The 15,625-nt window shown below is 43.8% G+C and overlaps 1 protein-coding gene across 1 annotated transcript in view; it reads left to right on the top strand.

Moving 5' to 3' along the window:
- Nucleotides 1–15,625, top strand: part of diaph2 (diaphanous-related formin 2) — a 446,422-nt gene that overhangs the window by 13,112 nt on the left and 417,685 nt on the right. The window contains 2 exon segments of the mRNA XM_064329326.1: nt 11,071–11,103; nt 12,769–12,945. Of these exon segments, the coding sequence (XP_064185396.1) occupies nt 11,071–11,103; nt 12,769–12,945 (210 nt within the window).

Raw genomic sequence — 15,625 nt, forward strand, 5'->3', positions numbered from 1 at the left:
TGAGTCATGCGGCTCTTGATCTTCCACTTTTGGATAATTGCTTGGAATATTGTGATGGTGCATCAGATGCATTAGAGCACAACTGAAACACATTAGCACATCAATATGAGTGGAGAATATAGCTACGCTCATTACTCTGGCTTAATAATATCATTAAAAAAATATGTTTGTATCTGCTCTAAATGTTGTATTCACTATCTTTGTGCATGCATAAATATTGATACACTCATATTTCACGAGCCTTTCACTTCTTAATGCACTGCGTTCTTTCCGCATTTGAAATGACCAAGTAAAGCAAATGTCCAAGTGCCAGCTAGCCTGTTTGGGCATATTTATCCTGATCAATATTATATACATAAAAGCATTTCACAGCATGAACCAAGTTAAAATGCACTTCCAGGCATGGGCTAAAGTTCAGTATGGTTTTACAAACGGTCTCACAGTCATCCTTCTGGTATGTTCTAAGTAGTAATCTTGAATATAGTATAATCTATAATCCTAGAATTTTAATAATTAGTTTTCAAGGAAAGAAGACAACATAGGCAACAATGTTTAAAAATAAAAAAACATTAGCAAATATAGGACTATTAGACTACATAGGCAACAATGTTTAAAATTTTAAAAAACATTAGCAAATATAGGACTATTAAAAAGGAAAGTGGTGTTTTTCTGGATGTAAATTAATTTATTCACAGTGATGAATAAATGAGTTTAAAAAAAACTGGCACTAACATTCAATGTGATTATGTGCTTCATTTAAAGTAATGGAATATTTTACAACGTGTTAGGTATTCAATTACTTTAAATGAAGCACATAATCATGTTGAATGTTAGTGCCAGTTTGTTGTTGATTGTTTAAGTGCAAATTGCCAGATTAAACAGGTGCTCAGCTCATAAACATGTAGAAGTTGTATGTGTTGAAGTGTTTACCTCCAAAAGCTTTCCTGTGCCTTCAGAGAAGACCGAAATCCAAAAATCCTTCAAATTGGCAAAATGACAAGTGTCTGTAGTGCAGTTTGAGGTAATTGCCCAACCCATCCATCAACAAAGCAGCTTGTGTCTGTCTGTCCTTATATTTCTGTACAGTCATACCACAGAGGGTACATTCACTAAATACAGCTCTGGAAAAATTTAAGAGACCACCCCATATTTTCTGAAGAAGAGCTGGGGCTACTCCTGTAAATATTGATGGTTAAACCCTTTCTGAAAGACATTGCCATTTTTATTTATTTATGGGTAGTTGGCATTATTCAGTGTACAACAGCATTGCGTTTTAGTGTGGCAATATTTCTGTTTGGAATTGAAGTCAAATGTGGTCAGTAGTTCATGAAAGAATATCTAACTTTAGATTTTACATTGTCATATACCCATCAACAGAAACTAAAAATGTCATGTCTGTGGTTAATTGTTTTTAGAGCGGTACTTACCAAAATTGCCTAATAGTTGCGTCACGATACAGTTCTCATATCATGAAAATCCTCAAGAGGATTCTTTTTTTTCCCCTCTTGAGTCGTTGAATTTAAACTTTTCGGGTTGGTTACCAAGCAAAGCTTCTACATTTTCTGGAATGAAAATATATACATTGGAAGAACAGAACACAAGATAGCAAGGAAGAGGTGAATATCCCAAATGATGTCTTGTTATGTGTTTACGATAATTGTATTGATGTATTGCTTTGGTTGCACAGATGAAAGGATGAGCTCTGTTCATTCGTTTGGGCCTGGGTTTCCCTACGCAGTCATGCCGTAAGCACTGTTGTTGAGGGGAGCTGTGGTACAGTGCAACTGATAAGTAAGCACCATTACTGTGCGTGAGGCGATTTTGAAAAAGTAACGCTCAAGCTGTGCTATTTGTGCTGTTGGTGTAATACCGAGAAAGCATTTCTGGTTTACTAAATACAGAAATAGAACAGGGGAAATGGCAGATCTTACAAGCTCTTCCTGTGTAAATATGAATTTCTCTGCCGAAATGTATTTTTTGTATTTAAAAAAAGGAAACGACGTGCCTAAACCCAGTTGTTCAGCAATTGCTGACATCAAGTTGCCAAACCGCGTTTGTGAAGAAAAAGAAAAATAATGATTGGGTTAAATCTGAATCAGTCTTAAGGACAAATGTCAGTTTAATCGACTAAAAATAGTTCTGAAGACATGCCCGCCCACGGCATGCTCACTCATTAAAACTATTTGGACTGGATAATGTCAATTTTAGTTTTTTTGTTTTAAAACCTTTCACTTCAATTTGATGCATTTGGAGCCTTTGTAAGTAAAATCATTTAAAATGTGCTGTAACCAAGGACACTCACGGAGTCACCTTAACGACAGACTGTGTACCAGCAAATGGAGTAGAATGAATGCATCGGCTTTCTTCTGTCCATTGCACTTCCTGTGCTTTTATGGCTTTTTCACTGCTTTGAATGCATGTGCAGTTGCAGGTAATTGGAGTCCCTGTGGTGGGCCAGTCAAGATGCAACTCTCGCATTTTCCTACCTTTTACACACAGTTATTCCTTTTATTAATTCGACTAACCTCATGATCAAGCAACCCAGTAATAACTTTTCATTTTCTAATTTATTTTTTGGTCCAAAACCCAATCAGTCAGACCTGCGCTTATGTAGGATTCCAGATTTTAAGGGACCACAGGCTCCGCCTACACCAAGGCCCACCTGCACAGGTGTTAGGGCTAGGCTAGGGTGGCAGAGGAGCCACAGCACAGCCTGAAGAGCTGGCATGACCTGCATCTTTGTAATGTGACATAGCAGTCTACATGTGAAAGTACATGTTTAAGAACTTTTTTTTTTTTTTACTGATTACCTACAAAACACAATTGGCAGAATATTTTGAGTATTGCGTCTTCAAGAATGATCATTGTTGTTCATTATTTATATTTCATATTTCTATACGGACCTCTCCTAGAAACCTCAGTTGATGCCCACTGTTTCTATAAAATGGGCAATTGCGTGTTTCCCAGTTGCATGCTTTTTGTACTGTACACAATTCCCAGTGAAGTCCCTTGCGTGGATTTGTTGGCGCACAGATTTTTGTTAGAGCTTGAATACTCAGCTCCAGCGCACGTTGCTCGCGTCGCAATGGAGCCTGTTGTTTTTGCTGTAAATTGATGTAAATTGTGAAGGGCTCTGAGCTTGAGGGATGGCTTGCTGTGGACATTACGCTTCTGAAACGCTTTTTTGTGCTCGGCTTATCTCCTCTTCATTGTGGCCTGTTTGTCTGAGAGTTCCTGAGTGCCTGTTTGTGGAGCAGCAAACGCCTGCCTGTCCGCGCCGGATTAGATGAGGAAAAAATGACAATGCGAAACCATTGAAAACAAGAGAATGGCATGATTTGGAATGGCGACATTCATTTGCTGTGTGAATGGATGCAATGAGTTTAGAGTCTAGAGAATTTACACCATAACAATTCAAAGCTGAGGACAGTAATCCGTTTCAGAAGTGGGGTGAAATTAATTGTGGCCTCATACGCTTTATAGTTTTAAATATAGAGCATTTTAAAATGAATGAAATATATAAAGTCCCGAAGTGAAATTGCCTACAAAGTCTTAAATATATTTATTTGCTGCTTCATCGGTGTGTTTAAAACTTTTTTGTTTTTCCTGACTCATAGAAGCCCCATTCACCCTAGGCCCACTCCCTGTGGCATATCTATACTTAACCATGATAGAGAGGCACAAGGGAACTTTGCATTTTTACACATACTTGCGAAAGCAGTAAAATTGGGAACTTTGCATTTTTAGTCACAGTTGTGCAAGAAGCAGGGCAGATTTCTGTTACTGCATCTGCAGAACAGGAGCCTGAAAATAGTGCAGCTCCATGCAAAAGTGATGCCTGAAGAGGAGGCGTCTCAGAGACCACTCCGATTAGCCCTTCGTTACGATGCAGACGGAGGAGTGCGGTGCGCACGCTGTTCTTCATTAGCTTTCCTGTCACTTTGCCGCAAGATTATTTTGATTTACAGTCTAACTGGAGAAGCTGTTTTCCAGAGGTTTCTGGGTCAGAATTGAAAACTTCTCTCGGAGTTTGTGTGCAAGTTTTTATTTTTATTTTTTTTTTTTGTTGCACAACAACCATGCAAAATATATCTGCCACAGAAAGAAGTGACACGTACGTGCTTCACTTGTGTTTCTGCGGTGTGTTTGAATGCCACACGTTGACAGATAAGTGGTGGCCCGCCAGAATCTCTTGAGGTATGAATAAGTACACTTAAGAAACACTGCGGTTTGACTTTAGTCATTTTACTGCTGTTGTAGAGTGCAAACGTCAGTCCAGTAAAGTGGATGGAGGGAAAAACATTGATGTTGTGCTGTTATAAAAGCATACAGCTCGCAGAAAACTCAAGTCTTCAGCAGTGAAAAGTGACAGAGAGTATAAACCCAATGCACTGAAATAACTGGAAGCTGTGGCTAGCTTGCACGTCTGCCCAGTTATTATATTTTAACCTTACTTTGCTGATAGTCAATCTGCAGTGGAAAAAAGTCTGATTTCTACAAGGAGCCAAGATTTTAAATTATACTGCTAGAATCCAATTTATGCTTTGAAAATACCGAACCTATAATAAAATTGTTTTTTATGTCGCAATTGCTTGTAAGAGTCACACTATCCACATGAAGAGGAGAGGCTAAGTTAGCCACTTGGTTGCTCTCTGTAAACAAATTTAAACCACAAACTTATCTGATGAGATGATACAGGCCAGCCTTTCCTTCCGGGAAAGCTGTCCTCATAAAGCAATAAACAGTTTATTCACGAGCAACATCATGATTACATATCAGGAAGATAAGTACAAATTTACTTTGCAAACATCAGCCCCGTAAACATCTCTAGTATGATCTTTACTCGTTACATAATGTGACTTTTGTGAACTCCTGTACGCTGTCTACTGACACTGAGCAGGTATCATTAAGCCTATCAGACACGGCTCTAGCAAATTTTTGAAATGAGTAAAATTCCTGCAGATAACCGACTGTTTCAAGAAACGTCTGTGATACTGTGAGCCCCTTCTTTCTCTCATGTGATGCAGTGAGTCGTTTTGTAAGTCAGTGAGTCAGTAAAACGTTCTGTCCAATGTCCCCAGGGGTCTGCAGGTGTGTTTGAACCTTTTAGTGGCATATAAAGAGTGAAAGTGTTTCATATGTGCATTAGGCCCAGACGTGGGCCTATCTATTCTCTGCTGCTCTGCTCCCTGATTGGCCAGGAGGCCTCCACGACTTCCCCTTGAATGGCTCCATGGCCCTGGAAGGTGGTCTCCGGCCATGGTGGAAGCAGTTGTGATCCAAGGATGGGCAGGAGGGGCATGGGCCTTTACTGTAGGCCTGATGTCAATGGACAGTATTCGGGTCACACAAGGATAGAGGACCCCCCCCCCCCACATTTCTGGTTAGCCCTGTGAGAGCATCTCTCATCTGGGCGTAGCCTAGCCTAGCCTAGCCTAGCGTAGCGTAGCGTAGCGTGTGGCCACAGAGGTGAGCACACAGGCCAGCGGGAGGCTTTGGAGTGTGGGGGGGTGGGGCGGGGGATGCCAGGGGTGGTGCGCTGTTTGGGTAGAAGGGGCTCTCACTGAGGTACAGGGAGACACATGACCCTCCCCCCAGGCGGCCGCTGTAATGGGGGTGGGAAGGGGGGGGGGGGAGGTTGCGTGTGCTCTGACATCACAGGAGGAGAGTAGAGCGACATCGCCAGGGAGACTGCCTGACTGGCGGCCCACAGCTGGGTCTCTTCTGTGCTCTGTGGGCTGTTTGAGGCAACCCAGCCTCGACTCTGCAGGGGACAGACAGTGTGCATCTGGTTTGGTTGAACAGGGTTAATAATAATTATAATAACTCCATTTTCCGGGGCCTGTGCATGCAGTTGGCTCAGAGTGCTTTCCAGGACACAGAGCAGCAGACACCACAGGAGCGATGAAAACAGATCCAGTGATCCTTTACTTTTTTATTGATTTATGATAAGATACTACTTCACTATGTCATATTCTGCATGTCTGGCCCTGCCCTCATTTCTCTAGCACTGTACTAGGTTTGCTCATGAGGGTAACTCACTGTGCCTGTTCAGTCAGGTAAGCACTGTGCCAGTCCTGTTTATCATTTCCTAATCTATTCTAATAGGAGAAAGCGATTGAAGCGATTTTGCCGCACTCAAGATCACAATAAAGCGCGGCTCACGTGATAAGGTGCAAGGCCGTGTTTTCTAGCCCTAATATCTAACGGAGCAAAGTCCTGCAGTCCGGCAGCGCCTGTATGCACTGGCTGGGGGGGGGGTTGGGGGGGTAGGGGGGGTGCGGCGCAGCACTTTCGTTTTCGTTATGTCTAGCCGCTGTTGTTTTCACGCACTCGTCTCTCACTGGCGTTAACCAAACGAGCGGGGCTCCCGAAACGAGGCCGGCCCGGCCATTTAAAAAAACCCCGGCGACGGCGAGGGCAGCGGCCGCGACCGACGTGTGAACCGCGGCAGACTGAGGCCTCTTCACCCCGTCTGCGGCGTCCCCGTCACCCCGCCCCGCCCCGCCTGCCCGCCAATACCCCGCGCTCCTCTGTTCTCCCTGGCACAGGAGCAGAAGCAGCCCTCTGAGCAGCTGACTGACTTACTGACTGGCACTAATTCTCCGGGGCTTGCAGTCGGATGCTTTTAAGCCGCGCGCAGCAGGGCAGATTTAGCTTTTTATATAAAAATGAGACGGAAACTCAGCTGCGTGATCGAGTGGGGAAAAGAAGTCCCTTTGATGGAGCGCTCTCTTTGAAGAGCCGGTGCATACCGAACAGGACGTCCCCTGTCCTTATTTAACCCTTTGAAGATGAGGTTTTCTGGAATGATTTTTTATTTTTATTTAAATCAGTTACAGTACAAGCATCCTAATCACAAATTTGTGATCTTGCACCTTAAAGGGTTAATACTGCAGTCATACTGTTTTGTGTAGGTACAACGTTTTGGGGAAAAAAAAAACATGTTCTGCTGCTTAATGAATGAAAATGAAATATTTTTTTCCCAGATTTATTATACAAGGTATAATACGGGCAATTAACATGTCTATATTAAAAAAAAGTAACTTCTCCTTCTCTGCACGGAAATGGATTTGCGAGAGGAGGGGGGTGGATAAACGAGATGGAACAGTTGGCAGACTGAGACGCTGAGCATCTTGGGAAGAGTGGCGCGAGGTTGCCAGGAACCGTTTGTGGCGCACGGCGGAGTGGTCTCCGCTGCCAAAAAAGCTGGGCTCCCAGTCATCCCTTTGTTTGCTATTAATTAGAGCTAATTAAAGTGAAACCTCGTTTACGAGCAAGGATTTCGGCAGCAGGTTTTCACAGGTATCGTTTCATACATCCTACCTTGCGTTTACCATGAGATGAGCGGGGACTGTTTCCATGAACAGATGGCGTAACTGCATAAGAAAAAATTCATATGGATTGATTTTTTTTTTTTAATTATACCCTTTTTGTTTGTCTGTGGGGGATTGTATAGCTGTAGGAATATTCAGCTGTTCAGTTGTGTTTATCTGCGCGGTTTCTTATTAACAAAGTTACAGCAGCTATTTACGGCAAATGGAAAATAATGTCCCATTGTTTTAAGACTAGGTTTGCTGGATTTGCATTTTATTGACATACATGAGCGTGAGTTGAATTCGTAGAAGTCCCCAACTGTTTTGGAACAAGACATTCCAACCCATACAAAGTATAAACCCAAAGACCGAAGAGGAATGTTTTTGAAATTCCATCGGTATAATGCGGCTTACGGATACCACTGATAGCATATCGCTCCTGTTATTACATCACTGCATTGCCTTCCACTGAAATCCATGAGAAAACTGAAAGTGTTGCTTATTACCTTTAAAGCAGCGATCTCTGGCCTAGGACCTTCAGACCGACAGGACCTGATTGGACCTTATGTTCCCAGTCACACTCTGTGCTCAGAGACTGTTGACTGTCACGGTCGTTTAGCACCTGGGGTTAGCGCTTTTAGCCGTTCTCCACCTTGTCTCTGGTATTCTCTTCCAGGCCATATTAGCGGAGGTGTCGCTAGCAGCCGGGCTGTGTTAATTTAGGGTCTTAAGTCTTGTCTGATCTTGGGTGCCTGCTTCCTTTAGTCTGGTCTAAGCTGGCTCTGGTCCTTTATCTTCATTTAACTCTTCTTGTAAAGTGTCCTCAGCTGTTTGCTTGAAGGATGCTGCGTAGGGGCTTGCGGTTGTAATGTATGCCTGTCTGCGATTAGAAGATGCTTGAAATCACTTGCGTTTCCCTTAGCCAGCCCAGGAAACAGGTATCAGTGCAGAATGGTTCGTAAGGACACTTACAGTACTATCACTGAAAGAATGTTTTTACAGAATGTCATTCACAGATAAACACCAATGTAATTACTACTGTGGTGTTAATCGTGAATGTGAGCCATGGCTATATATGAGCACACAATTGTAAAGTGTCCTTTTCTGGTGAGGTTTTTATGGGTGTTTTTGCAAACAAAAATGGCAACAGTACTTTTTGTTGGCAGTGATTTCATTTTGAAAGCATAAATCAGCTTTGTAACAGTTTATTGGTTCGCAGTAACACTACTTGATAGAATGGAAGGAGTGGCTGCGGACTCCTTCGCTTTGACCTGCCAAATATATTTTCATGTGCCCCCTAGTGGAGAGTAAGGGTAATGGTTTGGAAATGTTGAGGTATTTTTTAAAAGATGCATTTCAGCACAGTGGAACGCTGTCTGGCACTGAGTCCAGCAGTCCAAACGGACCATTAAGCAAAGTGGATTTCAATCCCCTGTGAAGCACTACATCTACCCTCGGGCACAATTAATGACACGGAAGTTCCTGCAAAATGGCCGCTGTATGCTGATGAATTTCTCGAGCAGTCCTCGCGTGTCAGATGTAACCAATTTTGTAGCAAAATCTTGTATTTCAGAATGGTACGTCAAACACACCAGGCCAACGCAGTGTACTTGCACTGCACTGACCTTTCAACGCGTGGGATTACTTTTAAAATGTGGCCTTCAGAACCGGCCTCTGCTCATTCGAAGTCACGACCGTAAGCTGGCTGTGCGTGTGCTGGGCACAATTAAATTTTGTCGAGAGAGGCATTTATTATGGGTACAGGCATTTATCATAATAAAAATGATTTCGATTTTAATAAACCAAGAAGCCCAGAAGGTATATAAGCCTAATTGTTGTGTGACAAATTGCTGGGGTGTGCTGCTGGCTTGCTAATGAACTGTGTGCAATGAGCTGATTGCCTGTCTTTAATTCTGTACAATTAACAGAAATGGTACTCGGTTGCCTTAAATTGACTAAAAAGTATTTGAGCATATTTTTTTTTAAACCGTTCTCATATTTTAATTACTGTGTACAGTGTTTTACATATTTGTGACTTGTGGAAGTAATTTGGTTACCCTTGTGGCGAACAGGCAATATAATTGCGTGACAGAAAAAATGTAAATAGGTCACATTAATCATAGCATTACAGCACCGGCGCTCCCAGATTCAGCCCGAGCGCATAGTGAAACTGAAAGCGAGTTGTCGGTTGGTACGGTTTTGCTGACCTAGTTTTGGCCTCGCTCACGGCTCTGTTGCGGTCAGACGAGGTTCTCAGCATAGTCTCATATCAGTGAGCCTGACCCAGGACTGAGCCGACTCTTCAGGTAGATATCTAAGAGCTGACACAGTTCTGGACGAGAATACGGCAGTTCAGTACACATTTCAGGACTCTGAACTGCCTTTAAAGGTAAAGCAGCTTCAGTGGGTGGTGAATGTAGGGAGATGAATTGTCGTCTCCTGTAACCGGTGGTAACCACCTCCGGCAGACTTCAGACTGCTGGGTTGTCTTGATTTTACTTGCACTGAATTCAGCACAAAAGATTGCTTCCAGAATTTTACTGCTGGAAATGAAAAGACTCGCACACTCGCTTGATGCCCCCAGAAAGAAAATAATGTTATTTATTTAGACATGAGAACGGAGAAGCGCGTTGGTCATCATCAGAACGCTGGTGCAGTCAACGGTCAGTTAAAACTTGCACCCCGTATCGTAGTGCTGAGATCGCTCCTACGAAGTCAAGGGATGCACATGAATTTTACGTCCACCTGATACCAATCCTGCAAAACTGATTGAGACTGCAAGCAAATTTTCTATAGTGACAAATATATTGTGAATCGCATTATAGTTTTGCAATTTTATAGCCACTGATATTATCATATTGACAGTGGAGGCCAGCTGCCATACTGTTTTAGATTCCCTTGAAAATGGCTTCTTACAGTAGCTTACTTTAGCTTGCATAAACCTGATAACAAAGCAAGATTCTAATATATTAAAACATATTCTATATTGTTCATCCTTGCTCTTATTGCACCAGTAAATGAATAAATATGTTAATTTGTGTTATCAAGCAATGTGTCTTAACAATTCAGGTACTCGTCATTTGACCCTTGTGTCGTTTTAAGTAATGTCATTACAAAACGATTGTCTCTTTTAAGACTCACACAGTTAACTGGTTAATCATCTGGTGCTAGCCAGCAAAATGTTCCCTTTGAAAAAACAGCCAAGGTAGTTTCTTCATCTCACTCAGTTATATTGCTTACTGTCATGTTAATCAGGGCAAGCGAATATCCCCACCAGCCCAAAGAAGCTATAGTTTTACAAAGATGCTCTTGTGTATAGTGCGGTGAGTTGAAATATGCAGTGTTCCGTGATGACTCTCTCAGTAATGCTGATAATCCACTCGCCGGTGTGGGGGGGGATGAGTAGCTCTGCTGGGACGCTATGTGTCTGTTTGTTCATGTATCTGCACGGGTCTCTGGGACGCCCTTCATCTGTGCATGTGTGTGTGTGTGTGTTTGTTTCAGCCTGTCACCGTGTGTGTGCAGCGGACGGGACCGTCCCGTGCACACTCCCCACGGGCCGTATTTTAAGGGTGCAAACGCCGTCGGCGCAAGCTTCTCGCGCGGGACCTGCGTTTCCCAAATGCAGAGAAAAAGCCCGCCGCGTTTTTTACACACTTGCGCCCTTGCCAGCGTTTGCACCGCCAGGATACGGCCCTGCTGGCGTGTTGTTTAAGTTGGATCTCATTTCTGTGCTGTCCCTTCCCTTCTACAGAACATACACATTAAAACATTGGCTGATGACGTGGTAAGGTGTCTTGGTTTGTCATTTGTTTCCGTTTCATTTTTATTTTCTCTTTTTGCTTTCAAGGCTGCATGGAATATTTTTAATATAAATCTGAAATATTTGTGGACACGTGAATTTTAGACTAATTACCAATCTTTCTCCTTTGGAACTTCCATGACTAACTGCTGTAGAATAGCTGCGGCTGGTTTCTGGAAAGTCCAAGCACGTGGAAACGAAGCCTTGTCTGTACTTGTTGGTAGGCATCATTGCTGATTGTCATTTAGCTATTAAAAAATATTCCAGAGAACTCATATGACATAAATGATATTTTCCCACTACAATAGATTAAAATATAACCAGAATTGAACTTTTCTTTGTATGTGAAACCTCTGTTCTGAGTAAAATATATTGCCTGAAATCTAAAATGTGAATCATAATGAATTCATAATGTTCATAATGAAGGGACAAATGAGCAGGTTCTTCTCCATGTGGCTTCAGTGTTTACAGTTGAGTATTTTGACAAGTAATCCCTTCTGTAATTGTGAGCACATTTTGAAAAACTCATCCAGACATTTTCATAATCTCCCTAAGTCTCATCGACGCCCTATTTTCTTGTGTCCTGAATAAAAAGGGACTAATCAAAGTCTAAAAACAATTAAAGGTTTTGTGCCGGTTTCCAAACTCAAATTTGATCAGGCTCAGGTAGGATCGGGTTTGGCTTCCATCTGTCTCTCCACAAATATTTCAGTCTTCTGCAGTGTTTGTCTTAATCGCCTTGTAATTATTTATTTAAGTTCCTCTTCCATTTCATCCGGGTGCACATCCATTCATTTTGCATGACCCCCCCTAAGCCCATTTTTGTCAATGGTTACTAACAGCGACGCCAGCATGGTTTCGGTACCCTCTCTGACATGGTAACTGTGAAAGAGGATGACAGCACTTGTTTGATCCTGCACAGTGGCAGTTATGTCATTCACAGTGATGCTGTACAGCTGTAGGTTGTAGACAGCTGTGCATTGCATCCATCTAGTTCACCCTGTCTCTAATCCTCTCTGCTGTCAGCATCACACGGCAACATTTCCATCACGTGGAAATGCAGCCCATAAGCACCGAACCTGTAGGTGTGCATACATCACCACTCTTTCATTACATTCAGATGTTTCCATGTCCTTGGTAAGAACACAGGTAAGAGCACAGGTAAGTCAGGTAAGTTTCCTTTAGCTCTCCTTTTTGACTGTAGATTTTTTTCATTATGAGTGCGTAGACATTGCTGGCTGCCGTACTAAAGACAGTTACATATAGACCACGCTGTGAACGTCTGACAGGAGTAGCTAGTTAGCGGCATGGAGGGTTTTGAAAACCGAGTGAGAAGATGAAGTGTTAGAGTAACTTGACGCATGGCTGCCTGTGGCTTGTTATGTCACAGTCTGACTTCTCTCCCCCGTGCGAAGTGGAGCAATAATTGAGGAAAGGGAATGCACCCAGGAACAATTTCGCTTCTCCCACCGATTCATTAATGAGTGAACAATGTTTCGACATGCGCTCTTCATTAAAGTCAACCGGATGACTACTGTGGATTTTTCCTTAATGGATCAGTGGGGTCGCTGAAAGGGCCTGCGATTGCATTCTTTTAGGACGGCGTTGGCGCAGGTGCTGTGGTTTATTTCTGGGTGTCGCCCCCTACAGCGCGACAGGATCACCAGCTTCAGGAAGGCGGGCACGAAGAAGGAGAAGCCGCTCATCCAGCACCCCACCGACTCCCAGTCCACCCAGGCCGAGCTCCCAGTCCCCCAGCCGCTCTTCGACGACCGAAGCATGAACCTGTCCGAGAAGGAGATCGTGGACCTCCTCGAGAAGATGATGGTAAAAAATAAAAAAAAATAGCCCCTCCCGCTTTCACTCCTTTTCTTTGATGTCTCCCGTGCTTGAAATGTTGCCGTGGAGACGTTTTCACCCTGGTCTTCGCTGATAGTCGATGAGCTCAGTTCAGGCCTGCTTTGATGGTTGGCTTTCAGATGTCTGCGGTCTATAGAGAACATCGTGCGGGCTAACATAAGCACTTCATCTGTCGACGTGTGTTTGTTGTAACGGCAGAACTGAGTTTGGACATGAAGGCGATGGATGATCGACTGGCACGCATTCGAAAGGGCGTGAAATTAAGAGGAAGGCTTTTATGGTGCTCTTGCCAAGGCAATGCACCCCTCTCCAGTCTGTGTTCCCTTTGGGCTCTGTTAACAGCAGCTGGCTGCAGGCATTTTAGAGCATTTTAGACTTTATCTGACCTCTTATTTTTTTTTATTTGAGCGCATAGAACTCACTTTCCCATCCTGCTTCAGAATCTGGTCACAGCCTTGGGGGATCGAATCAGAGCTGAAATGGGAGAACGCATCACCGTAGTCCTCGTGCTTCTCCTTCATTCAGCTGCCACTCCTCATCCGGCACGCCCCCCCCCCCCCCCCCACACACCCTGATTGGCTGAACATACCCTTGGTTTCTGATTCGTCAGGTTGTCAGTGCTGATGAGAGTCGAGTTTTCGGTCGCCCTGCATGATTACATAAGAGTAAAAATAACAGATTTGAAACGGCCCCATTCGCCTCATCGCTCAGTGATGCATTCAGCCCTGTTTTCCCGATGATTTGGAGTCTGGCCGGAACAGATAGCACTGAGCCATTCGCTATTCAGAGCTGGTGACAGACATGGCCGCTGAACCACGGTGGTGCCGGTTTGTTTCGCGTGGGAGAAACTGTGGGGACTCTCGGTTCTGAAGTCCTCTTCCCCCGTGTGGTTTTCTCCAGTTTGTTACAGAAGTGAGAGGGGACCCTGCTTGTCACATGTCCGCGGGACTGTAGTGTTAACGTTTAGTCGCCGGGGCTCCTGGTAGTGGCACCTTATTAGGCCAGGAGCCGCTGAGTGACAGCTCCCCTGCACTGTGGGACATTTGGCAAATGAGGCCAGTACTGTCCTACACCTACAGCCTCCGGGCCTGCTCACATCGATTTCCTGCCCTTCTCCTGCGTCAGGAGCCGATTTGAACCCATTTTATTTATTTAGTTATTTATTTTTTAAAATTTATCTTGCGATGACAACAATCGGCTTGTTTCGAAGGCCCTTGATGGGCTAGCGTCACTCGTAATTGGTCACATTATCTGATGCTTCTCATTGGTGTCTGTAATTGCACAGAGGCGGTTCCTAGCAACAGTGCAGGAAGGACGGTACAAGGCCTGACTCAATTCCCGTCAAGACATGTTCTGACCGTTAAGTGTCTCTCCCGTCGCACTGGCCACTGTAACAGAACAGTGCCCCCTTGTGGATAGAACAAAAGTTAATCCTCAACTTATGGAGATGCGGAGGTGCATTCGCACTGTGATTTTTCTGTGTTTTGAATTGAGGAAAATGGGTTTAAAAAAAAAGTTTGTCCAATGCAGCTTGTATTGTGTCCCCTGGAATCTCGGCACAGTGTGAGGCTTAGAACATTCTGAATAGAATATGGAATACAGAAGACTGATGGCATCTTGCTTGTCATTCTGTGCTTTTGAAGTTCCTTTGCCTCTTTCTTTCTTTCTAGGGCTGTTGCTAGTGGCCTAATACTCTGTGAAGGTCACAGCTAGCTGCCATTGTTGTTTGCTCAATAAAGACTGGCGCTCGTAGTGCTCAGTGCTGGTTCATAACAAAGTCTTTCCATTCATGCCTGTGTAGCAGACACTAAATTATCTCTCGTTCACTGGCGGTATGATTATAAAGTCTTTATTTGTGAAGCGGGTGAGGAGGCTGGGGTCTTGCTTCTTTCGATGCTTTCCTGCATCTGTGCTCATATCTGTCACTCTCCTCCCTGCTCAATTACAATGTTTGTGCTCAAAATAGCGTGACATTAAACTGGTGGTGTGACAGTTGACAAGGAAGGCATGCTTACAGACTGAAATGTCACTGAAAGCTTTGGTTTCTCAAAATTGTATGTGTGTGCGTGCATGTGTGTGTGTGTGTGTGTGCGTGCGTGTGTGTGTGTGTGTGTGTGTATGTGTACACATACGTGCATGTGCAGGCACAGGGCCGCTGTATATATGTGTCTCTGTTACTGTGTTTGGACAGTGACACAGTTTTTGTTGTTTTTGGCTGTGTACTGGAGCACATTGGATTTGAAATGGAACAATGAATGTGAGGCTAAAGCGCAGACTCTAAAATTGAAGGTTATTTACATCCATATCAGCCTTTTTATGTACATAACACGCCCATTTTAGGGGACCAAGAGTAATCGGACACATTAACATAATCTTACATAAAGCCGTCATATTTCGTACTTGGTTGCAGATCCTTTGCATTCGAGTGCTTCCTGAAGTCTGTGCACCATAGACGTCACTGGATGCCGGGTATCTTCCCCGGTGATGCTCCGCCAGGCCTGTATGGCAGCCATCTTAAGTTCCTGTTTGCTTGGGGGGCTTTTTGCCTTCGTCTTGTCTTCAGAAAGTGACACGCTTGTTCAGCTGGATTCAGGAGGGGCGATTGACTTGGCCAGTCAAGAACATTCCATTGTCAGGCCCTGAAAAA

This window comes from Anguilla rostrata, chromosome 3 (assembly GCF_018555375.3).
Source record: "Anguilla rostrata isolate EN2019 chromosome 3, ASM1855537v3, whole genome shotgun sequence".
Lineage (NCBI taxonomy): Eukaryota > Metazoa > Chordata > Actinopteri > Anguilliformes > Anguillidae > Anguilla > Anguilla rostrata.